The sequence below is a fragment of the Erinaceus europaeus genome, chromosome 8 (genome assembly GCF_950295315.1).
Source record: "Erinaceus europaeus chromosome 8, mEriEur2.1, whole genome shotgun sequence".
Lineage (NCBI taxonomy): Eukaryota > Metazoa > Chordata > Mammalia > Eulipotyphla > Erinaceidae > Erinaceus > Erinaceus europaeus.
Window position 1 is genome coordinate 4,284,161 of NC_080169.1, and position 25,189 is coordinate 4,309,349.

The 25,189-nt window shown below is 38.1% G+C and overlaps 1 protein-coding gene and 1 pseudogene across 1 annotated transcript in view; one reads left to right on the top strand and one right to left on the bottom strand.

The window, feature by feature from the left end:
- DPY19L2 (dpy-19 like 2) overlaps nt 1–25,189 on the bottom strand; it is a 77,348-nt gene that overhangs the window by 25,819 nt on the left and 26,340 nt on the right. The window contains exons 7-11 of the mRNA XM_007523397.3: nt 22,333–22,390; nt 13,280–13,371; nt 10,253–10,352; nt 5,408–5,485; nt 2,563–2,649 (exon numbers count right to left, since the gene is read on the bottom strand). Of these exons, the coding sequence (XP_007523459.2) occupies nt 2,563–2,649; nt 5,408–5,485; nt 10,253–10,352; nt 13,280–13,371; nt 22,333–22,390 (415 nt within the window). The remainder of the gene's footprint in view (nt 1–2,562; nt 2,650–5,407; nt 5,486–10,252; nt 10,353–13,279; nt 13,372–22,332; nt 22,391–25,189) is intronic.
- On the top strand, nt 1,845–1,945 carry LOC132540051 (U6 spliceosomal RNA; annotated as a pseudogene).

Below are 25,189 nucleotides of genomic sequence, written 5' to 3' on the forward strand. Positions count from 1 at the left end.
AAAAGCTCTAGAAAATGATGGGGGGGATAGGCAGAAAAATCAACATGCAAAATACTGTCTATAATATGATACCTATCATATAAGTAAGCATTGGTATATTAAATATGGTTTAATATTTATTATCATAAAAGTGAAAAAACAAGGGGGCCAGGCAGCAGCACACCCAGAAAGTACACAAACTACCATGCGAAAAGACCAAGGTTCAAGCCCCTGCTCCCCACCTGCAGGAGGGTACGCTTCATGAGCAGTAAAGCAGGTCTGCAGATGTCTCCCTTCCTCTCTTATCTTTCCCTCTCATCTCAACTACTCTGTGCTGTTAAATGAAACAGGAAGGGGGAAAAATAAGAAGGAAATGGCATCTGGGAGCTGTGGATTCTGTGGGTTCCATCACCAAGCCCCGGCGATAACCCTGGTGGCAATAAAGTAAAATTATAAGACAAATAGCTAAAAAAAAAAAAAAGACTAATTAAAATTTCAAGATACAACAAATAAGGAGGACTGTGTGAAAAGTCAAGTATAGATAATGGGGAGGAGGGGTAGGAGGAAGTGACAACTTCCAAGTATAACTCTTTTGTGTACTTCTTGTTCTTAGAAACATAGTAATATTCACCAAAACATTACTTGTTACTTCAGCCAGGATGGAATTCTGCCCAGGATCATGCTAAATAAGGAAGAACATTTACAGCAACATTGAAGCAAAATAGACTATAGGAGATTTTATTAACAACCACATGCCAATAAATAAAGAAATGGATCCATTATTGGAATCATTAGAAAATTTTTTAAAATCTATTAGATCTACAACTAGTAAAGAAACTAAATCAATGGGGGTAAAAAAAGTTCCTGGCAAAGATAAGAAGAATGGCTTCACTGATAAAAATCAACTGAAAATTTAAAGAGTTACAGTCAACACTTCTGAAATCTTTCTAAAAGCTGGAAAGAAGGGAATTGTTCCAAATATGTTTTAGGGAGCCCAGCATGACACTGAATCCAAATCCAAGAAAGGACACACTGAGTGAACTATAGGCCAGTGTCTCTGGTGAACACGAATGTCAAATTTTCGACAAAACACGAGCAAACTGCATCCAAGAGCAAGTACGATTTGTTTTCGTGATGCTAGGATTTTGACGTAAGTAGATCAATGCACCGTATCTGGGAAGGTGCTGCACTGATTAGCCCTGTGGTTATGATGTTTCTGACTACTGTGGAGAGGGACATCACCAACAGAAAAGAACATTTCAGGTTCTAGTTTATGAACATCACAAGTGTGACCATAAAGTAATAAAACTCAGTTACTTCACCACCATACCAAATCTATGTCCAAACGAGTGTTATTCAAAATGTAAGTCATATGAGGAGGCTATATACCCTTACTCTAGTTATGCAGGTGCTGCTCAAGATGATTTGGAACTCCTTTCTAAACTGCCTTCAGAGGTAATTTCATTAAAGATGTAATAAAAATCAGTAAGATCAGTCTTATTACTTTATTGTCACACCAGATTTTGATCAAATCTAAATTACCCAGTCCAATAACCCACCTTATTCACAAGACTTTGCTCGTCTCCAAAAATCAAATCCACCCTTGAATGATGAAGATTTGTCACCACGGAGGATATTCAAAAGAACGTGACACAGTCTGTGAAGGCAATTCAGAGGAGTTCCAAACACGCTTTGAGCGGGGCAGTGTCACTGCGATAAGCAGTCGGCTTACTCAAGTGACTCAGAAGGGGGAGAAGAGCTCATTCTTACAATACACTATGGATATTTAAAAGTCTTACTGGTAGTTGATTATTTTTAAAAAAATGTTTACTAGAGAAACATGCTTAAAATGTAAATTATAATTCTTGCTTCAGCAGCACATATGCTGAAATCAGGATGAGACAGAGGATTCGTGTAGCCCTTGTGCAAGGATGACACACAGATCTGTAAAGTGGTTCATATTTTTAAGGCAATGGCTTGGTTTACAACATACCATATCTATCTTGATGAAATGTATCCTTAAGGCAAACAGCAATCTTATAAAGCAGTATTTCCTCAACAAAGTGAAACTGGAAAGAAAGAAAAAAGAAAAGAAAAGAAAGGAAGGAAGGATGGATGGATGGATGGAAGGAAGGAAGGAAAAAAGAAAGAAGAGTGATCTGGGAGGTAGTGCAGTGATAGAGCTTTGGACTCTCAAGCATGAGGTCTTGAGTTCGATCCCCGGCAGCACATGTGCCAGAGTGACATCTGGTTCTTTCTCTCTCCTCCTATCTTTCTCATTAGTAAATAAAATCTTAGAAAGAAAGAAAGAAAGAAAGAAAGAAAGAAAGAAAGAAAGAAAGAAAGGGAAAGAAAAATTGTGTGATACTACACACTTTGTCAAGACTGAAATAGAAAAAGAATATTACTTGGGAAAAATTTTTCCAGATAAGTTATGATCAGGAGAGGGCCCTACTTACAGTCTTTATAATTACTTATAGTCCTTATAATTACTTATAGTCCTTATAATTACTTGTAGTACTTATAAATGAGGAAACCTATTTGACAGATAATTTTTTTTTCATGAGCTTAACAAATACTTACCAATGTCGTCAACAAAGATGAAAAATAATAGGAAGACAAATACATTGGGTTTCCAAACATTAAGACAAAACAAAGGAGAATTGAAATCTAAAAATTGAAGACAAGAAACACAGGTTTAATAGTTGTTAGACATATACCATAACACATCAAGCATATATTTCTCTGTATCATTTCTAATATATACTTACAGGCATACGGAATATTAATAAATAGGCCTTATGCCATATACATATTAAAAATGTGAGAATAACATATTAAAATATTGGGAAAGGGGCCAGGAAGTGACTCACCCAGTAGAGTACATGTTACCATCCACAAGTACCTGGGTTCAACCCCCCCCCCCCGTCCCTACCTGCAATGGGAAGCTTCATGAAAGATGAAACAATGCTGTGTATCTCTCTCTCACACACTCTCTCTCTCCTATTTCCCTCCCCTTTCCTTCTCAAATTCTCTGTGTCTATAATAAATAAGTTATAACTAAATAAATAATTTAAGATGATTGTGAAAAAGTACTGGCAAGGATATATATAGAGAAAAAGGAACACTGGAACTCAACAGGACTGCAAACTGGTGAAGTTTTGATGAAAAATAGTATGAAGACCCTAAAAAATAAAAATGGCAATAATTTGCATCCCTTCAATACCACTTACAGGCACACAACCAAAGGACATAATAACACTAAGTTATTCATATATCTAAAGATACATGAATCCCCATGATAGTAGCTGCACTACTGAGTCAACCTAAATGCCTTTCAACTAATGACTAAATAAACAAACTATGGGCCAGGTGGCTGTGCATCTGGTTAAACACACACATCACAGTGTGAAAGGACCCACGTTCAAGCCCCTGGTCCTCACCTGCGGGGGCAAAGCTTCACAAGTGGTGAAGTAGGGCTGCAGGTGTCTCTCTGTCTCTTTCCCTCTCTATCTTTCTCTGTCCCCTCTTAACTTCTCTGTCTCTATCCAATAATAAACATAAATAAATATATATAATAAAGAAATTATGGAAAATACATTCAATGAAATACCACTCACATTAAAAAGATGACATTGGGGGGTCGGGCTGTAGTGCAGCGGGTTAAGCGCATGTGGAGCAAAGTGCAAGGACCGGTGTAAGGACCCCGGTTCAAGGCCCTGGCTCCCCACCTGCAGGGGAGTCGCTTCACAGGCGGTGAAGCAGGTCTGCAGGTGTCTTTCTCTCCACCTCTCTGTCTAATCCTCCTCTCTCTGTCCTATCCAACAAGGAACGACACCAGCAACAATGGGAACCGCAGCGGGGCTACAACAACAAGGTCAACAAAGGGAGAAAAAGATGGCCTCCAGGAGCAGTGGATTCATGATGCAAGCACTGAGCCCAGCAATAACCCTGGAGGCAAAGAAAAAAAAGACAACACTGTAATGCCTGGGACAAAATGGATGGAACCGATCATAGGAGGAGATGGCTATGCTAGACGAAACTAAGTCAGAAAAATGAAAGATCACTCCTAGATGTGGATTATGGATAACTAAAGCAAACCTGCAAATAGCAACCCAACTGATACCCTGAGTCTACGAAAATCACCATGGTGGTTAGAGGGAAGAGGACAGGATAAGAGGAGGGAAAGGAAGAAAGTATTATTTGGTGTAATGCTACAAGAACTTAATTCTAATTGTAATTGTGTGTGGGGTAGGGGGGAGGGTGAGAGAGAGAGAAGAAACTATGCTAACTATGCTCCTAAATTCTTATATGATTCGTAAACCAATGTTAAATCAGTAAGGGGTCAGGTGGTACCACACCTGGAAGAACGTACATGTTACCATGTATGAGATCCTGGCTCCCACCTTCTGGGGGGAAGCTTCACAAGTGGCAAAGCAGTACAGCAGGTGTGTCTCTCTGTTTCTCTCTGCCTCACCCTCTATCACAGAAAAGAAATGAATGGCCGCCTAGAGTGGCAGAGTCATCGTGTAAGTATCTCCCCCCAGTGATAAACTCGGGGGCAAAAACAACAGAAATACATTTTTGAAGGAAAAAGATCTTATCAAGTCCTATGCATTTTAACACAAGAAATTTTGTATATAATAATTTTTCTCTTTCTTTTACTTGACACAATACAACAAAAAATAACCAATTAATCATTAGGAGCAGTATGAAAGAGAAATTTAGTTATAAGCAATAGTCCCTAATTTTATCTTGCTAGATGATTTTATCATTAATGTTATCTTATCTAAAAGACATTTGTTTTTATTTTCTTACAGAAGCTATGTTTTAAATTAAGATAAAAACAAAAAAAATGCAAACATTAGAGTGATGTGTTCATGAAAAGTGTTAAGAATCAGAGGCCAGATGGTGGTGCACCTGGTTGAGTGCACATGTTACAGTGTGTAAGGACCCAGGTTCAAGCCCTGAGTCCCCACCTGTAGGGCACCAGTGGTGAAGCAGGTGTTGCAGGTGTCTCTGTCTCTCTTCCTCGCTATCTTCCTCTTCCCCTCTTGATTTCTATCTGTCTCTAGCCAATAAATAAATAAAATGTTTTTTAAAAAAGAAAAGAAAAATGTTAAGAATCTTAGGACTTATAAAATAGTTTCAAACATAGTGGCAATAATAACAAATCAAACGCTAAAAAAATCCAAAGTTTTAGAGGATGCATAATATTTGTGATTGAATTTAAAGTACGTTTACCATAAAATGGCATTTATAGTGTACATTTCTCATCCTCTTTCTGAATATTAGCAACATCACATCTATTAAACACTACTACAGAGAGGTCATTCTATAAGACAGAATTATTCAATTTACAAACCTTAGCTTTACAAACCCTGAACTCTTATTTTAATATTTTACTGATATGTATTCAAAATGTTACCATGTTCATATAAATGATCTTCTGAAATTTGCTTGGCTCAATGTAACCCACAACATACATGGGAAATAATGAAGCTATCTGAAATTTAAAAAAAATGAAAGAGCAAAAGTGAAAAGATAGTCATTACTCATAAGCAAAGTAAATCTAAGAGAATGCTTTACCTACAATAATGGTAATCAAACTAATTTGAAACAATCTAGTCAGCAAGAAACAGAACAAGGAAAAAACAAATACCTATAAGAAAGTCATAGATTACTAACAAGGTAAAGAGAAAAAAAAGTAAGAGAAAGAATCAACTGTTTGCGATCACTAGAGAACGAACAGAAATCTTCAATAGTGAACACGACATTTTGGATCACTTTGCTTTTTATTTCTGTTACACACTCCCTAATGTTTAGTATCATTACCCACAGACTTCACACTTGGCATACATAAAGAAATTATAAAAGACTGGAAAAAAAATCCTAGCAGAGTCTTAGAAGCCATGATAAAACCAAATGGAAAATTCCTAACTATTATTCATTCCGATAATCAGTATTAATAAGTCAGAAATGAATTTGAAAGCAGGTTAAGTACAGTCAAAGACTCTACTAATTGGGAGATAGGTTAGGACAAAACAAAATAACAAAGGAAGGATAAAAAAAAGGATATAAATGATATACAGCATATGATACAATAATCCAACATGAAACTGTATGTGTCAGAAGATGAAAACATTGGTTAAAAGCTATATTTATAAGTATATAAACTACTTGAAACTGGCCAGGTGGTGGCGCACCTGGTTGAGCGCATTACAATGCATATTACAATGTGCAAGGACCAGGTTCAAGCCCCCGGTCCCCACCTGCAGGAGGAAAGCTTTGTGAATGGTGAAGCAGTGCTGCAGCTGTCTCTCTGTCTCTCTCCTTCTCTATCACCCTCTTGATTTCTGGCTGTCTCTATCCAATAAATAAAGATAATAAAAATAATTTTTAAAAAAGATTACTTGTAACTGAAATAAGCAAATAAAACAGTTAAATAATTTTAAATTTAGGTAAAAATTAATCATGAAGGAAAATTAATTTTTATACTGGTCATGAAAAATGTATCAACTAGATTTTTATTTTATTATTTTATTTTATTTTTGCCACCAGTGTTATCACTGAATTCAGTACCACTGTTCCCAGCGGCACACTTGTGCCACCCCTTCCCCTTCCTCTTTCTTGACAGGACAGAGATAAATTGGGGGAGCGGAGTGAAAGGGAGTAAAAAGGACAGCTTCATATACTCTGGTTTCTCTTCAGATCGTACAAATGTTTCGCCTTTTACTAAAAAGACGGCTTCAGATGCTTCCCCCCCTGCAGGTGAGGACCGGGAGCCTGAACTCATGTCCTTGTCATAGTAACATGTGCGTTCAACTGAGTGTGTCATGACCGGGCCCCTCATATATAGAGTCCTATGTAGGGAAAAACAAACCAGGACAATAGAACAGAAAAATTATACTTCTTTAGACTGTGCAGAAAGAAGTATTCTCCCAGTATGTAGTTCTTTCATTAATGTTACATAAAAGTTAATGTCATTTCAAGAAGTAAATAATACAGCCAAATATGTAAACAACAGAGAAGAGATAAGGCTCCCTAGAGATGCAGTAGAATACTATGGAAAGTATTCTTGCTTTGAAGCTGGAAAAAGCTATTTATTTTTGGGAGAACTTAAGTTTAACATAATCTTTGAGGCACACTGTCTTTTTTTTCTTTCTTTTTTTTTTTTTTTTTTTGTCTCCAGAGTTATTGCTAGGGCTTGGTGCCTACACCACAAATCTTCTGTTTCTGGAGGCCATTTTTTCCCATTTTTGTTGTCCTTGTTGTTGGGTTGTTTTTTTTTTAATTGTTGTATAGCTCTTGTTGTTGGATAGTACAGAGAGAAAAGGAGAGAGGAGGGGAAGACAGAGAGGGGAAGAGACAGATAGACACCTGCAGACTTGCTTCAGCGCTTGTGAAGTGAACCCTCCTGCAGGTGGGGAGCCGGGGGCTTGAACCAGGATTTTTACGTTGGTCCTTGAGTTTTGCACTATGTGCATTTAACCTACTGCGCTACCGCCCAGCCCCCAAGGCACAATGTCTTAATCTATAAGGGGAGTTCAGTAGCATCCACTTGATGGGACTCCTTCAGAATAAAGTTTCTTATACCTTCTTCCCAAAGAACACTATTGTTAAGATAGGAAGATCTACACCACTTTTTTTCTAAAATATCACAATTAAACTTTGGTTAAGAAAAAAAACTTCACAGGTGAAAATGTTTCCCATATTGCTACTTGAATTGCTGAAGAGAGCATTCTCATACAGCTTCCAGCAACAGAGAGACACTCTGTTGTGAAAAATGAAGACAACTAACTTCTATTCTTGCCATCAGAAAGATTTCATCAGCTTATACAGACCGCTTGAGGTTAGTAGGTCTGAGGGTAGATTAACATTTGTTTCCAGGAGACAAAAATAGGGTTCTAAGTTTTTCAAGCCCTTAGATCATTTTTTTTGCTCTTGAAATCAAGGATGAATATATGCATCTTAAAGAAATGTACATTAAGGGCATTAAAGCTATAAAATTATTATATAAGCAGTTTTATTCTCTATTATTTAATTCATGTGTAGATAAAATTTAAACAGTGCTTTAACTAGTGTAGCAACAATCAAACTAACCAGGAAAGGCCAACTGGTAGACAATATTTATTTATTTTTCCAGGGAGATGTGCACTTATTGAGACAAAGTAGGGATAGAAAAGAGAGGAAAATAGGGGCTGGGCAGTAGCACAGTAGGCTAAGCACACATGGGCATGAAGCGCAAGGACCGGCATAAGGATCCTGGTTCAAACCCCCAGCTTCCCACCTTCGGGGGGGGGGGTCACTTCACGGGTGGTGAAGCAGGTCTGCAGGTGTCTATCTTTGTCTCCCCCTCTGTCTTCCCCTCCTCTCTCCATTTCTCTCTGTCTTATCCAACAACAACAAAGGCAACAAAATGGGGGGGGAGTGGCCTCTAGGAGCAGTGGATTCATAGCGTAGGCACCAAGCCCAAGTGTTAATGCTGAAGGAAAACAAAATAAAACAAAACAGAGAGAAGAATGGTGGTTACCAGGTCCTGGGGAAGGGGGCCAAAGTTATAAGACCAGTGTTGGAGAAAGGATACAGACTTGCAACTAAAACATGAATAAAATTTGGAAGTCCAATGCACAGTACAGTGATTACAGTGAATAATCTACTATATACTTGACAGTTGCCAAGAGACTAAACCTTAAGTGTTCTAACCAGAAAAAAAGAGAGAGAGAGAGAGGGAGAGAGAAATACTTGATCTTTGCAGAGGAAGGAACAATGGCAATTATACTGCCATCTGATAATATACAAAACCAGCTCTTTGTATACCTTCTATTTACATAACTTGCCAATTATATCTCTACAAAAGACAAATAGAAAAATAGAATCTTTGTACTTCTTTCGAGTAGACTCTATCTGTAAATCACTTTCAGGTCACCTTCAGAACCAAAAAAAAAAAAAAAAGTTTCATCAGCATCACTGGGTCAAGAGATTTGTTTGAAAAAAAGTAATATGCAGTAGAAATATATTCTACTCTGTTGGCATATGCACATATTGAGATTCATGAAAGCGTTTTTTTTTTTTTTCTTTATTGTAGCCTGAAAACGGAGAGAGTGCTCTCAACTAAGAAGAGGTTGTGAAATTGTTCTGTGAGGCAACTGGCAGCACAACACTTCTTAGGAGGTTTTTCTTTTTAAAAAAAGGTTTATTTTATTTATTTATTCTTGAGAAAGATAGGAGGATAGGAGGAAAGAGAGAAAGAAACAGACATCACTCTGGTCCATGTGCTGCCAGGGACTGAACTCAGGACCTCATGCTTGAGAGTCCAAAGCTTTATCCACTGCGCCACCTCCCGGACCACTGGGAAGTTTTTCTTGCTGCTAATGTAAGTTGATGTCGGTGTTTGTTAGGTAAAATGGAGTGATGATGATAAAAACCTCAGTATCACAACATTTCATCAAAACTGCCCTTTTTAACTCTGTGTTCCCAAGTAAGTTTCTTATTAGTTACTCATTCACTGTCTAAGGAAATGGAATATGGCCTCAGTTCACTCAGGTGATAAACGTCATGATAAGAACTTGCAATGGGATATCCTGTAAGACCTTGCTCTTCAGATAAGTGGAAAACACTTAGCTGGTTAAGAGGCATAATGGGGGTGGGGGTGGGGTGGGGTCAAACAGCATAATGGTTACGCAAATAAGCTCTCATGCCTGAGGCTCAGTCTCAAATTAAACCCCCTGCTCCCCCGTCACATACACACACACACCACCACCACCACCACCACCACCACCACCACCACCACCACAAGCAGGGAAGAAGGGAGAGGAAGCAGCAGCGAAACAAAAGCCAACAAAACCTACAGTAAAGAGTAACAACAGCTCTTAGCATTCTGTGTAGCTTGACACAAAAATTGACTGCGAAGGTTAAAGGAGAAGTCTATACACAGGTTTACAGATCTGATCTCCAACAAGAAGAACACTATGAATTAAAATAATAGGGTGAGAAAGTCAAACGTTGACCATTAATAGCTCTCTCATCGATGTGTCAACAAATCTTACTTTTATGACTTTTCAGAATAATGTATTTCCTCATGCAGGTCTTTGAGCTTTGCGCCACCAGCACTTAACCTGCTGCGCTACTGCCCGACTCCCAATGTATTTCCATACATTTTATTTTGCATTTTGAAAAATCTTTGCAGGGGGGGGCACAAATATCTGAAATTTTTGTAGAAGCAGCCTAGCATGTCTAGCATTTAACTTACATTAGTTTAAAATCATCTTACCTGTGTAAAAAGTATAAACTGAGCAAACTGCCAGGGAAGCATAAAAGCAACGTTGGACAGACAGAGTGAAATAAAAAGCTTCCTATTGATGCTTGAAGTCCTTCATGGAGAGAATTGAGACAAGTAAGTTTTGTTTTGAAAACAGCCTATCACCAAACAGAAAGATAGTTGCAAAATAATAAAATGTCATGATCCCTACCTTCCGCTCAGCCATACTCCCTCCTCTACATCCGAGGTAACACAACAAAATACAGGTGATTTTCAAAGGTTCATTTGAAAATCTAAAATATTTGTGCTATAAAAATGCTCCACAATTAACATTAGAGGTTAAAATAAAAGGTTATATCTAGTTTATCAGTAAATAAAATAGTTTAAACACAAACTTAATTTTCGTCTTAACTATGTATGACATTAAAAATATTTCAGTAAGGTCAAAAACAGACTGTTAACTGAACATGAATACCTCAAGATATTTACTCTAAATAAGTAGCAGTGTATTAAAAAATAAACAGATTTTGTTGTTGCTGCCACCTGAGCACGGTGCCTGCACAGCAACCCCGCTACTGCAGGCGGCCATTTCTTTTCCTTTCTGATAGAAACAAATCAAATGAGAGAGGGGGAGAGACAGAGACACCTGCTGCACGGCTCCACACCCGCCCCCTCTCCAAAGGTGAGGACTGGGGGCTTGAACCCAAATCTTCACGCACGCACAGTGATGTGTGTATTCTGCCTGGAGACCCCCAGCTGGCTCCACAGGAACAACTTTCATAAACCACCATCACTTTCATGTTTACAGACCAAGAAAGAAGACTGGGGAGATAGCACAGTGGTTCTACAGAAAGATTTTGGTCCTTGAGGCACCAATGGTTCTGGGTTCAGTCCCCAGCACCATTAGAAGTCAGGGTTTAGCTGTTTCCTAATAGAAACAAACTAAAAAGGATAAGGAGGAAAACATATATGTTCACATGGTAATTTAATGACTATGAGAAAAACTAAGGAAACAATTTAAAAACAAAAACCCAATAAAGAAAAATTCTTGGATATACTTAAGTAACTATATATTGCTGTATAAAGAAATGGTGCGTGTGCAATATACTGTAGCAGCAGCCATGACTTTGACCATAAAAATGCACCAGTACTTCTTAGTACAAGCAAAATATTTTGGGTAAGTAATAAGACTTCAACTGTTGTGTTTATATGGGTCACAACAAAATTTGATGAATCTTTGTACAGTGGCATATGCATTTTAGAAGAAAAAATTTAAAACGTGCATTTTGTTAAGTGCTAGTAATTATAAATACATCCACTGATTACTCAGATGTCTGTATTATATCAAATAAAAATACTTTTGGCTTGTTACAAAATTTAGCACATGGACTCACAAATATAGTTCTGAATGTTCTCAGTTAGCACATTTCATTCTCTGAAGTCTTGACGAGTTGACTAATATAATATATTTAAAAAATAACAAATAATTGCAAATAAACCATTCTTCTGGAGAATTTAGCTTGGTATGAAGTGGGTTAAATGGGCAACTTCTCCTACCACAATCTTCAAGAGTAGGCAGTATACAGAGTGAAGACATTGACATGGAGAAGATACATAAACTTACAAGCTTTTTTTTTTTTCCTTTCTTTCTATTTCATTCAGCAAGACAGAGAGAAATGGAGAGAGGAGGGAGAGTCAGAGAGGGAGAAAGACAGACACCTGCAGACCTGCTTCACTGCTCGTGAAGTGTCCCCTCCTGCAAGTCAATCCCAAAATGAACTTGTTGTGTAAATATCAAAAATAGGTGCGAGTCTGCCTTTCTCATGATCAGTGGTCACACACACTTTAACACTACTTATACTCTCTAAGCAAATATATAAAAGCTTTCAATATTTGCATAGCAGTACACTAACTGGTCTGTAATTAAAGAGAAAGATATGACTGGTTCCTATTACCAGTGATGTTTTAGTATGTGTGTATACAGAGACATTTGCTCGATTAACCGCACAGTTTTAACAAAGACAGAAGTGATATTATGTTATTTTAATATAGTCAGAATCTAACAGTTATAAGTAAGTTAAACAGGATATGCTCTGGGAACAGGGATGGAAGAAATATTGATATTATTTCCTTATTAAGTTAAACATTGATAGTATTTCACTCAAAAGTCATGAGCATTCTATCAAACATACTCCTACAATAAAGTTTATAGTATTCTGACATCAATGCTTTTTTTGGTTGTTTCTTTGGCATGTTCAATTGCTGAAATGCTTCTAAAATTTCAACAGAAATTTTGTTCACAAAACAACTGATGTAACTGTCATTGAACTCTTAAGAGAATTCAGTTAATTTCAAAAATATTCATAAATAATTGTACATAATTCTTGCACACTGAAACTTATAATTGTAAAATTCATTAGTACAGAATAATCAGAGTCAGATTCCATAAACTCTGAGGGGAAAAGCTAGTAGTATCCTAAAGCCTTTGAGTCCTTGCCATATATATACATGTACATTCACAAGTATTAAGATACAATGCAAGGGAGCTGGGTGTGGTGGCTTAGTGGGTTAAGCACACATGTTGGAAAACCCACAGACCTGCATCAGGATCCTGGTTCGAGTCCCTGGCTCACCATCTGCAGCGGAGTCGCTTCACAGGCGGTGAAGCCGGTCTGCAGGTGTCTGTCTTTCTCTTCCCCTCCTCTCTCTATTTTTCTCTGTCCCATCCAACGACAATGACAGCAATAACAATAATAACAGCAATAACATAGATAAACAACTCGGCAACAAAAGTGAAAAATTAAAAAATAATAATAAATTTAAAAAAATAAGATATCCTGCACTTAGCTAAAATCTGGAACCTAGACTTACAAGTAGAAAGCAGTTTTTACGTAATTGTTTTGGACCTCTTCTTAACATGACAGTCTGTCTTAAAGTTACTTAAACAAGAGTCTACATTTAGTAATATAGTCAAAGTACATTTTAAGAAATTTACATGTGATTCACTTTATCCGTCTTTAATTTATAAATAATAATTACCTGAGGATCAAAGTTAAAATATACATCTCAAGGACAAGAAATGGGTATGAAAAGCTTTCCCGGAGAGGCGGGGTCCACATCACACGTGTAGCCTGAAATCAACAAAACGTTTATTCCACTTGGTGTTTCATAATATGCACTTTTAATACGAAGACAAGGGTGGTTTGGCTTTAATCATCCTATAATGGGCATGTTTATTCTGGAACTTCTGATATAGCTTGTCAGCTTTGGGCACTAGCAGGGATGAAATTATAAGCAGAGTGACGTTAAGTGCAGGTCTAACTATTTAGGGGCCTATCACAGAAAACAAGACAAATCTGAAGCAGACAATTTAATCTCACACCTAGTAAAGGAAACCTCAAAGTCACTAAGTGACGAGAATGATAAAAATTAGATAATGTGGGGGGTCGGGTTAGTTGTAGGTGGCGCAAAGCGCAGGGACCGGCGTAAGGATCCTGGTTCGAGGTCCCGGCTCCCCACCTGTAGGGGAGTCGCTTCACAGGTGGTGAAGCAGGTCTGCAGGTGTCTGTCTTTCTCTTCCCGTCTCTGTCTTCCCCTCCTCTCTCCATTTCTGTCCTATCCAACAATGATGACAACAATAATAATAACTACAACAATAAAACAACAAGGGCAACAAAAGGGAATAGATATTTTTTTTAAAATCTTTAAAAATTTTAAATAATGTGAAAAAGATGAAGAGCTAAAGGCCATAGTAGCTGAACTGATGAACAACACTGAGGGACTCAAACACAGAATGACAGGAGCTGAAGGTCAAGAAACTGTGCTTGAGAATAAGAGAACAAACACCAAGACAAAAAAAAAAAAAGAAGAAGAAGAAGAAGAAAAAGAAACTAAGAGATAAGAAGAAACAGTAAAGACAACATTAGTGATTTATGGGACAGCCTTGAAAGTACTGTTTGCATCAAAGTTTACCCAAGAGAACAGGGTGCGAAGAAAGGACACACATCAATAACACAGAATGTCCTCAAACCTTATGAGGAAAATAGAGATGCAATGAACATGAACACTGTCCAGCAAAATCAATCACGTACACACGTTAAAACACACCATAACTGGAAGGGAGAGAAAGCACAATAGCTAGACAAAAGACGTTCGTGTCTGAGGTTCTGAAGTCAGAGGTTCAAACCCCAGCATGACCATAAGTAGAACTGTGTAGTGCTCTGGTAAAACAAAAACAAACATGAAAACGTAACATGATTCAGTTGACAATCTCTAAAGATTAAGGACCCTGAGGGCAACAAGATTAACAGTCACTTACTGGAGAAACTCCATGTGACGGGGTTTATTCTTTTACTGAAAAGAAACTCTCAAGGAAAGAAGTGAAATGAAAGAGATACTTTTTTTTTTTTTTTTTTTTACAGAATGCTCAATGAAAAAGGATTCCAACCAAGGATACTCTATGCTGCTACATTTTATTTGGATTTGATAGAGAATAAAAAGATTCACAGGCAACCAATGGAATCCACTGAAGAAATCTATCATCACAGACATGCTCCACACAAAGTTCTAAAGGGATTCATATATTTAAAAAATAAAAAACTCCTTAAAAACATTCAATAGCCATATAAAATAAAGGCAATGAAATCTCTTAAATTTATGAATTTCACCAAATCTCAATAGACTGAAATCATCCATCAAACAGCACAGAGCAGATACCCCAAAATGTGGGGTCTTCAGGAGACCCATGTAACTCAGTAAGACGAACATACTATCAATGTGACATGTTGGAAAGCAATCATACAAGCTATCAGGCCACAGAGGAAGGCAGGGCAGTCAGACTTATATCTGACAAAGTAGACTTTAAGGAAGTAAAGCAATAAAAAAATATAAATATGGGAGTCGGGCGGTAGTGCAGTGGGCTAAGTGCACACGGTGCGAGGCGCAAGGACCGACTTAAGGATCCCAGTTCAAGCCCCCGGCTCCCCACCTGCAGGGGAGTTGCTTTACAAGCAGTGAAGCAGGTCTGCAGGTGTCTGTCTTTCCTCCTCCCTGTCTCCCCCCTTCCATGTCTCCCCCCCCTCCATTTCTCTCTCTCCTATCCAACAGTGATGATATCAATAACAATAACAACCACAACAAGGATAAAAAAAACAACAAGGGCAACAAAGGGAGAGAAATAGCCTCCAGGAGCAGTAGATTCATTGTGCAGGCATCAAGCTCCCAAAAATAACCCTGGAGGAAAAAAAATGAAAACATATATATATACTTACTATTGCTAGACTCAAAGAAGTTCAGTTCTATAGCAGGACGGTAATAGTTGAGGATTTTAACATCTTATTTTTCCAAAGAGATCAACTAGACAAAAATTATTACAGAAGGAAACAAGAGCCTAAAATGAGGAAATAGAGATGGTAAGCCTACTAGCCATCGACAGGACTCTTCACTGCAAAGATGTGAAAGCTACATCCTACTGGAGTCCAAGTAGAACACTCTGGAGGACAGACCATACACTGGGTCAGGGAACTAGTAACTCAGTGTCCCAAGTAGAACACTCTGGAGGACAGACCATACACTGGGTCAGGGAACTAGTAAATCAGTGTATCTGGGAGAACTGAGATTATTCTGGGCATTTTCTCAGACCACAGTGGAATTAAACTAATAGTCCATGACAAAAAATAAAGTAAGAAAGACCTCAGGAATACGGAGATTCGAGAATATAACTGTATACAACTTGGGGATCAAGGGGAATGTCAAAGTGGTAAGCAAAAAATTATTGGGAAAGAAGCAAAAATAAAGACACAAGTAATCAGACAGGAAACAATGAAAACAGTAGTAAGAAAATTCGTAGCAATGCAGGCCTACATCAGAAGACTGGGAAAATTCAAATAAATAATCTAGCCTCACATTTGATATATTTAGGAAAAAAAGAGTCTTAAAGTAAGGGGGGCTGGGCAGTAGCGCAGTGAGGTTAAGCTCACATGGTGCAAAGCACAAGAACTAGAGGATTCCAGTTCGAGCCCCCAGCTCCCCACCTGCAAGCAGGGTCACTTCACAAGCACTGAAGAAAGTCTGCAGGTATCTGTCTTTCTTTCCTCCTCTCTGTCTTCCCCTCCTCCCTCGATCTCTCTGTCTTATTCAACAACTACAGCTATAACAGTAACAATAATAAATAAAGATTAAAAAAAAACAAGAGCAACGACAAGGGCAACAAAATGGAAAAAATGGCCTCCAGAAGCACTGGATTCATAATGCAGGCACTGAGCCCCAGCAATAACCCTGGAGGTAAAAAAAAAAAAAAAAAAAAAAGTAAGAGGAGGGAAATAATAACTAGAGCAGAAGTCAATGGCATTAAAAGTAAGAGCCAACAATACAAAGGATCATTGAAACTGACACCTGGCTATTCAAAAAGGTCATCAAAACTAACTCTTAGCCATGTTCACAATGGAAAAACAGAACAAAGACCCTAATAAATACAATGATGATTGAAAGGGGGAGAAAGTACAATGGGTATCAAAAAGAATTCAAAGGATAACACACGAAGTAGAAGTCGCTAACTTGGAGAATCTCGAAAAGATGGATCAGTTCTTAGACTCATGTAACCTCTTAAGATTGAACCAAGCAGAACTAGAAAATTGGACAGGCCAATGACAAGGAAACTGAAACTGTAAGTAGAAGGATTCCTAAAAACAAATTCAGATAGTTCTACCAATGAGTTTTATAAAACTTTCATGGAAGGCTTATTATCTACACTTCTCATACTTCTCCAAAAAATTAAGATACAGGAATATTCCCTAACACTTTCTAAGACATCACCATTACCCTAGTACCAAAAGGTGGCAGAGGCATCGTAAAAAGTAAATTACAACCCGTAATTCTGATGAATACAGATGCTAAAGTTCTCAGCAAACCCGATTCATTATGGAAAATGCTCATAGGATAAATGCACAACGAGACAATCAGGAGATATCATTTCACCTCTTGAGAATGGACAAAATGGGCAAGTGCTGCCTCAAAAAATATGGAAAGAAGGGCCCAGGAAGCGGCACACCCAGAAGAGTGCACACCTCACCATGCTCTAGGACCCAGGTTCAAGACCCCAACCCCTTCTGTAGGGGGGAAGCTTCACAAGCAGTGGTACAGTGGAGCAGTGGCTCTCCTTCTCTCTCTCTCTCTCTCTCTCTCTCCATTTCTATCAGGGGAAAAAAAAAAAAGATGTGGAGAGAAAGGAATACTTTAACACTGTTAGTAAAAACGTTAATTTGTCCAAAACATGTGGAGTACTATTTAAAGATTCTACAAAACATTCAGAACGGACTCACCATATGATCTTACAATTCTTCTTCTAGGTATCTATGCAAAGAATATAAAAACCCTTATCTGAAGAGATATGTGTACAACTATGCTCATGGCAGCACTGTTGGCAACAGCCAAAACTGGACACAATCCAAGTGTCCAATGAAAGATGAGCGGTTAAGGAAGTAGTGGTATCTGAACACTAGGAATCCCACATATCTGTTAGAAATAATGAAATCATCTCCTTTACTCTAAATGGACGGAGTTGGAAGGAATCCTATGGAGTTGAATAAGCCAGAAAGAAGATGATGAGTACTGGATAATCTCACTCATTAGTGGGCCCTATAAAGCAAAGCAAAGGGAAGCTGAACTGTGGTCTACTGCAGCAGACCTGGGGTGAAGCAGGCTGAGGTGTACTGACACCGATGTTGGAGAAATATGGAAATATACCCCTGAGATAACAACCCTGCAAATCAAGTTTCTCAGAAAGTGATACTGAAATTTAATAAAAATCAATGAACCCAATAGTGAGCTCTTCGATAGAATAAACAATACCTTAGCTGAAGTCATAGAAAAATAAAAGAAGGGAGAGAGAGAAACAAACAAAAAAAAAATAGAATCAGAAAATAATATAGTAGAAATTATCACTGACATTACACAGATACAAGGGGTACCTAGCTGAACAACCTAGAGGAAATAGACAATTTCTTAGAATCTATTTCATGACCGAACCAAGAGAAACAGAACACCTGAACAGACCAGTAACAAGTCAGGTAACAGAAGCTGTAACCCAAAGTTTTCTCAAGAGCAAAATGACAGGACAAGATGGTATTATTAAATTCACCAAACATTCACAAACAACCTAATACCTTTTCTTATGAATTTTTAAAAAGTGAAGAAAAGAGAATTCTAAATACCTTTTTTTTAGATCAACATCATCTTGATGACAAAATCAGATAAGAACAACAAAAACACAAAAAGAAAACTATAGACCAAAACTCCCAAAGAACAAAGATCTTTAAAAACATTGTAGAAAATCAAATTATACAATATATTGAAAGGATAGAACATTACAATCAAGTGAGATTTATTCCATGACTGCAAGAATGGTTCAACATACAAAAATTAATTAATGTAACAGACCAACCACATCAACAATGGGACTAATTGATTATATATGATCAAATAATAATTTATAATAAAAGATCTCAATAAAATGAAGAGAGAAAAAAATATATATATATATTCCAACATTATAAAGTTTACACAGGACAAACCCACAGCAAACACTATACTCAATGGTGTAAAAGTGAAAGCTTTCCTTTAATTTTAGGAACGAAATAAAAATGTCTACTCTCACCACTATAATGTAACATTTGTATTGGAAGCCTTGGGAATAGCAATAAACAAGAAAAAATAAATAAAAGAGATCCAAATAGGAAAAGAAGAAGTCAAACTATCATTTCATACAAACAGCATGACAACATACAAGGAAAGCAGCAGAAAATTCCACTAAAATCATCTAGGAAAGCTTCAAGGCTGCAGGTGTCTGTCTCTTTCCCATTCTATTTCCCCCTACTTTCTTGATTTCCGGTTGTCTCCATCCAATAATAAAGATGATAGGGAATTAAATAAAAATCAAAAAGCACTCAAAAATATGCTGTATGTATACCAACTGTACGCTACAGCATGGATGAACTGAAGAATATATTACAAGAAACATCTCAGAAGGAGAAATGCAAATACTCTATGAACTCACTGCTATGTGGGGACTAGGAAACAAAGAAAAGAAGGCATAGAGCAAAACCTGAGCCCTTAGCCAGGGTCTTCAGACCTGAGTAAACTATGGGGGTAGGAATGAGAGGGGGAGGGGCCCAGTGTCTGCAGTGGTAGGAGATTGACGCTGTGTTGGTAAGAAATAGCCACTAGGCTCCCCTCCTGCAGGGGAGTCACTTCACAGGCACTGAAGCAGGTCTGCAGGTGTCTGTCTTTCTCTCCCCCTCTCTGTCTTCCCCTCCTCTCTCCATTTATCTCTGTCCTGTTCAACAACGAACGACATCAACAATAACGACAATAACCACAACAAGGCTACAACAAGAGCAACAAAAAAGGGGGGAGAAATAGCCTCTAGGAGCAGTGGATTCATGGTGCAGACACTGAACCCCAGCAATAACCCTGGAGGCAAAAAAAAAAAAAAAGAAGAAGAAGAAGAACTATATATACATTAGGGGCCAGGTGGTGGCACACCTGGTTGAGTGCACACATTACAGTGCACAAGGACCCAGGTTCAAGACCCCAGCCTTGAAGCTTTCACCCTGTAGGTGGGCACCAGGGGCTTGAACCCAGGTCCTTGCATACTGTAACATGTGCGCTCAACCAGGTGTGCCACCACCTGGCCCCATCTTTTTTTAATCCTCTCACCTGCAGGGGGAAAGCTTCATGAGTGGCGAAGCAGGGCTGCAAGTGTCTTTCTGTCTCTCTCCCTCTCTATCTCCCCCTGCCCTGTCAATTTCTCTCTGTCACTATCTAGTTAAGAAAAAAGAAAAAAAAAAAACTATCCACTAACGCACATTTTGAAGAGGCATAGAATTGTAATCTCTAATTGTATAAGCAGTCTTGTAAGTCAACATTATGTCAGTCTTTTAAAAAGTAAGCAGCCCAAGCCAAGCAAAAGAAAACCAAAAGACAAGATGGTAAGTACAGGAAAAATGAGGATTCTAAGACTGAAAAAAAAAAAATCTACATTCCAGTCTCACATTCAGGTTTCCCTGGACTTTGAGATGTATACATGCCCAGAAAAAAACTTAAGAAATGTCAACTAGGGCGCTCATAAACACCACAAGTGGTTATAAATAATGACTTTTGTGAGTAAGGAAACACACTGTAAGTAATTAACATCTGGGGTCAGGTGGTGGCGCACCTGGTTGAGCGCACATATTGCAACGCTCAAGGACCTACGTTCAAGCCCCTGGTCCCCACCTGCAAGGGGAAAGCTTTGCAAGTGGTGAAGCGGTGCTGTAGGTGTCTGTCTGTCTCTCTCCCTTCTCTCTCTCTTTTAAGATTTATTTATTCATGAGAAAGACAGGAGGAAGTAAGAGAAAGAACTAGACATCACTGGCACATGTGCTCTGGGGAACTGAACTCGGGACCTCTTGCTTGAAGGTCCAATGCTCTATCCACTGCACCGGCTCTAAGACCATTGTCTCTTTTCTTTCTCTATCACCCCCTTCCTTCTCAATTTCTGTCTGTCCAATAAATAAGTAAAGATAATTAAATAATTTGAAGTACTTAGTGTCTTAATTTTAATTTATACATTAATTTATAAATGTGAAATTACTAAATACACCATTAAAAGTGTTAGCCATATTACTGTTGAATGTAAAACATTAATTCCCCAATAAATTAAAATAAATTTTAAAAAGTGTTAAACATAACTACAAACTGGGAACATTAATCAACAGTGTCCTGCATATAATGAAAGCATTAATTAAATTATTATATAGACTACAACCATTTCTTAGGCGTATGAATAAAAACATTAGAGTTTTTTTAATTTTTTATATTTATTTATTAATTTTCCTTTTTGTTGCCCTTGTTGGTTTTTATTGTTGTTGTAGTTATGATTGTTGTTGTTACTGATGTCACCATTGTTGGATAGGACAGAGAGAAATGGAGAGAGATAGGGAAGACAGAGAGGGGGAGAGAAAGACAGACACCTGCAGACCTGCTTCACCACCTATGAAGCGACTCCCCTACAGATGGGGAGCTGGGGGCTCGAACCGGGATCCTTATGCCAGTCCTTATGCTTTGTGCGATGTGCGCTTAACCTACTGAGCTACCGCCCGACTCCCTAGAGAAGTTTTATCTCAAGAATTCTGAGATACTAGAAAGAATCTAACTTTTTTTTTCCACCCTGGTTATCACTGGGGCTGGATACCTTCATAGCAACTCCCCAACTCCACCATTCCCAGCAGGATCTTTCCAAGGATCTTAAAAATGCTTCTCCTCTAAGTTAATAAAATTGTAAACCTTAAAAAGGTAATACATTATTACAAAGTTAACCCAATACATTATTACAAATTTAACATAAAATTTAACCTCAAAGGCCAATCATAACAAGCTTATACCATTACATTAGTGAATGATAATACATGTATTTACTTTAAGTCAGTATATTTAACATATCTACATATCATTTTTATGACTTCTTCATCAAACATATTTGAAATATTAATACCTTTCCCAACAGTAGTGGATAAAGACTTCTACTTTTCATAACCTGTGGCGAAATAGACTACATATTTTGCTTTCAAAAACTAGCATTTAAGTTCTCTTAACTTTGTACCACTATATCTTTAGTATCTAACACAAAATCTGGCATATTTTAGGTATTTAAAACTTTGTTGAATTTACCTATCAAATCATAAGTACATATCTATGATCTCTTTTTAAATTTTGACTTCATAACTTCCACAGTGAGGAAAGCAACTACTTCTAATAAAGTTTGGTAGGAAGAAATGAAATAAATGTCAACTCAACAAATAACAGTATATCTGTTCTATTGTTGTTGTTTTTTTAAGATTTTTTTAAAAATACATTTTATTTTAATGTGAAGAGAGAGACAGAGAGATTGACATACAAAGACCAGAGCACTACACAGCTCAGGTTTATGGTGGTGCAGGGAATTGAACTTGGGACATCAGAGCCTCAGGAATGAAAGTCTATGCGTAACCACTGTGCTATCTCCCCAGTCCTAGTCACTTCTATTTCTTAAAAAAAAAAATGTTCTAGAAACAAACCTCTCCATGGTTGAAAAAGAAGCATAAAACTGTAACTAGACCTCCAAGTTGAGTCCCACTGTAAAAAAAAAGAAGCACACAATCATGATTCATGCAGAATATGGTGACGTTTTCACAAGATGATCTCTTAAGAGTTGAAAATCGTATTTTAAATATCTCAGTGAATGTGGTGGAGGAAGATGTCAGCTGGTGCTGGGTGTGGTGTGCTGACACCTATCACTAGAAAATAAGAGACTGCATATACGTGACAATAACTGTCTTATAAGTTGTTATTTTCCTCAAGTAGAGTGTTTAGAGAAGAGTGACATGGCCTACCTACTCAATTCAAGATTATTTAAGAAAGGAAAATAATATCAATGAAAACAAGAAATGAATCACTCTTGCCACTGAGGAGCATTTAGAACCATGAAAGTAAATGCCAGTGATCTTATTAGCCAAAGTTAGATTTAGAAAATGGCTCTGAAAATGACATTTTTGGAATATCCCTTATGTGTTCTATAAGTCACATCTAAGGATGGGCAAAGACGGTGTTGATTTCTTTTATTAATGTAGCACAAATGGAACTTCCTAATTCCAATACATAAAGATATATATCATATATATATATATATATATATATATGATAGAGACTGAGAAGGGAGGGGAAATAGAGAATAAGAGAAAGACTCCTGCAGCCCTGCTTTGCAAAGCAGGTGGGGAGCAGGGGCTTGAGCCTGGGTCCCTAGGCTTTGTAACAATGTGCTGTGCGCTCAACCAACACCTGGCTCCTACTATTTGTTTTTAGAGTAACAATTTTAAACCCTGTCAACATAGCTTCAAAGTAATCCCTTTCCCTCAGACCCTGCCCAATTACTGTGCAAATTTTCCTACAGAGGACACATACAGGAAAGGTGTATAGAACTTTCTAGATAGTTCCTAAAATAAGTATAAAGTGAATATCCTTCTAATCACTGTGAGTCACTGAAATAAAAAATCCGTGCACCCTAGATCCACGCGTGCTCCCTTGAGACAGCCACTATCCTAGACACATATATGTCAGACTCTAGTGTTTTTTCTTAATATTTATTTTCCCTTTTGTTGTTCCTGTTTTTTTATTGTTGTAGTTATTGCTGTTGTTGTTGATGTCATCCTTGTTAGATAGGACAGAGAGACATGGAGAAAGGAGGGGAAGACAGAGAGGGGGAGAGAAAGACAGACACCTGTAGACCTGCTTCACCGCCTGAGAAGCGACTCCCCTGCAGGTGTGGAGCCGGGGATCGAACCGGGATCCTTACGCCGGTCCTTGTGCTTTGTGCCACCTGTGCTTAACCTGCTGCGCTACCGTCTGACTCCCCTCTATTCTGTTTTCAATCTTTATACTAACAGAAATGTGCAATGTGTATTAATGGACCTGCCATCTTTCACTCACTAAGTAGATGTGAAAATGCTCCTTCAATATGTTTTAAATGTGTTTTCCTGATTATTCACATGTGTGGTTACTTCTATATCTGTTCATTGGCAATCTGGAATTCTTCTGGAAATGACATACGTATTTATCAAAATTATGAATGTAACTCATAGACTCAACATGACAGTATAGCTTTGCAAACATCTTCTGCCAATTTGTAGCTTATCTTTTCACTCTACCAAGTCTTGAGAAAATAAAATTATTTTTTATCCAATTTGTCAGTGGGGGAGGTTTCTTCACAGCTCAATTTTTGTGCTTGGCTTAAGAACTACTTCTGCATCCCAAATTACTGTTCCTATTTTTCTTTTCTTTTTTTAATATTTACTTATTTATTTTCCCTTTTGTTGCCCTTGTTTTTTATTTTTGTTGTAGTCATTATTGTTGGTGTTACTGATGTCATCGTTGTTAGGTAGGACAGACAGAAATGGAGAGAGGAGGGGAAGACGGGGAGAGAAAGATAGACACTTGCAGACCTGCTTCACCACCAGTGAAGCAACTCCCCTGCAGGTGAGGAGCCGGGGCTCGAACCGGGATCCTTATGCTGGTCCTTGTGCTTTGTGCCACATGCGCTTAACCCGCTGCGCTACACCCCACCTCACCCCTGCAGCCAGGTGGAGACCAAGGGCCTGAACACATGTTACCTTACTCATGATATGTGCAGCCAGGTGAAGCCAGGTGGAGACCAAGGGCCTGAACACAGGTCACCTTACTCACGATATGTGCATTGACAGAGTGTGCCATCACCAGGCCCTGTTTGGGTAACATTCTGAACACTCTATAATTTTATTTTTCGTCTTTAAGCTTTCAATGCATTTACTATTTGTCTTACATATAATTCCCACTTCTCTGTCTTTTACATTGATCTACTGATTAGTTCCAGCACCATTTTTTTTTTAATAAGAGGGATTAATAGTTTACAGTAAATACAGTGGTTGGTCCATGTGCAAAATTTCTCAGTTTTCTGCAAAACACTCCAATCCCCAGCCTAGATTTTCCTCCACCATCATCATCCTTTCCATTGGTGCAACACACCAAACCTAGTCCAAGTTCTGCTTTGTGTTTCTCCTTTCTGCTCTTATTTCTCAACTTCTGTCTGAGAGTGAGACCATCCCATACTCAACCTCTTTCGGGCTGACCTCACTTCACACCAGCCTACACTGCCTTCCACAGATCTATATAATCTTCACGACAGCCTTCAGTACATGTTTCTGCTTCAGGGCTCTGCTTTATTCCAATGATCTATCACTCTGTATTTATTGAAGATTCATTTGAGAGAGAGAGAGAGAGAGCGCAGAGCATCACTAACGTATATTGTGCTGGGAACAATCTTGGAATTTTCAAGTTTGCAAACGTAGAGGTCTGCCACTGCACAATTGGCCAGGTCACACAAGGTCTTCTTTAAACTGGTTT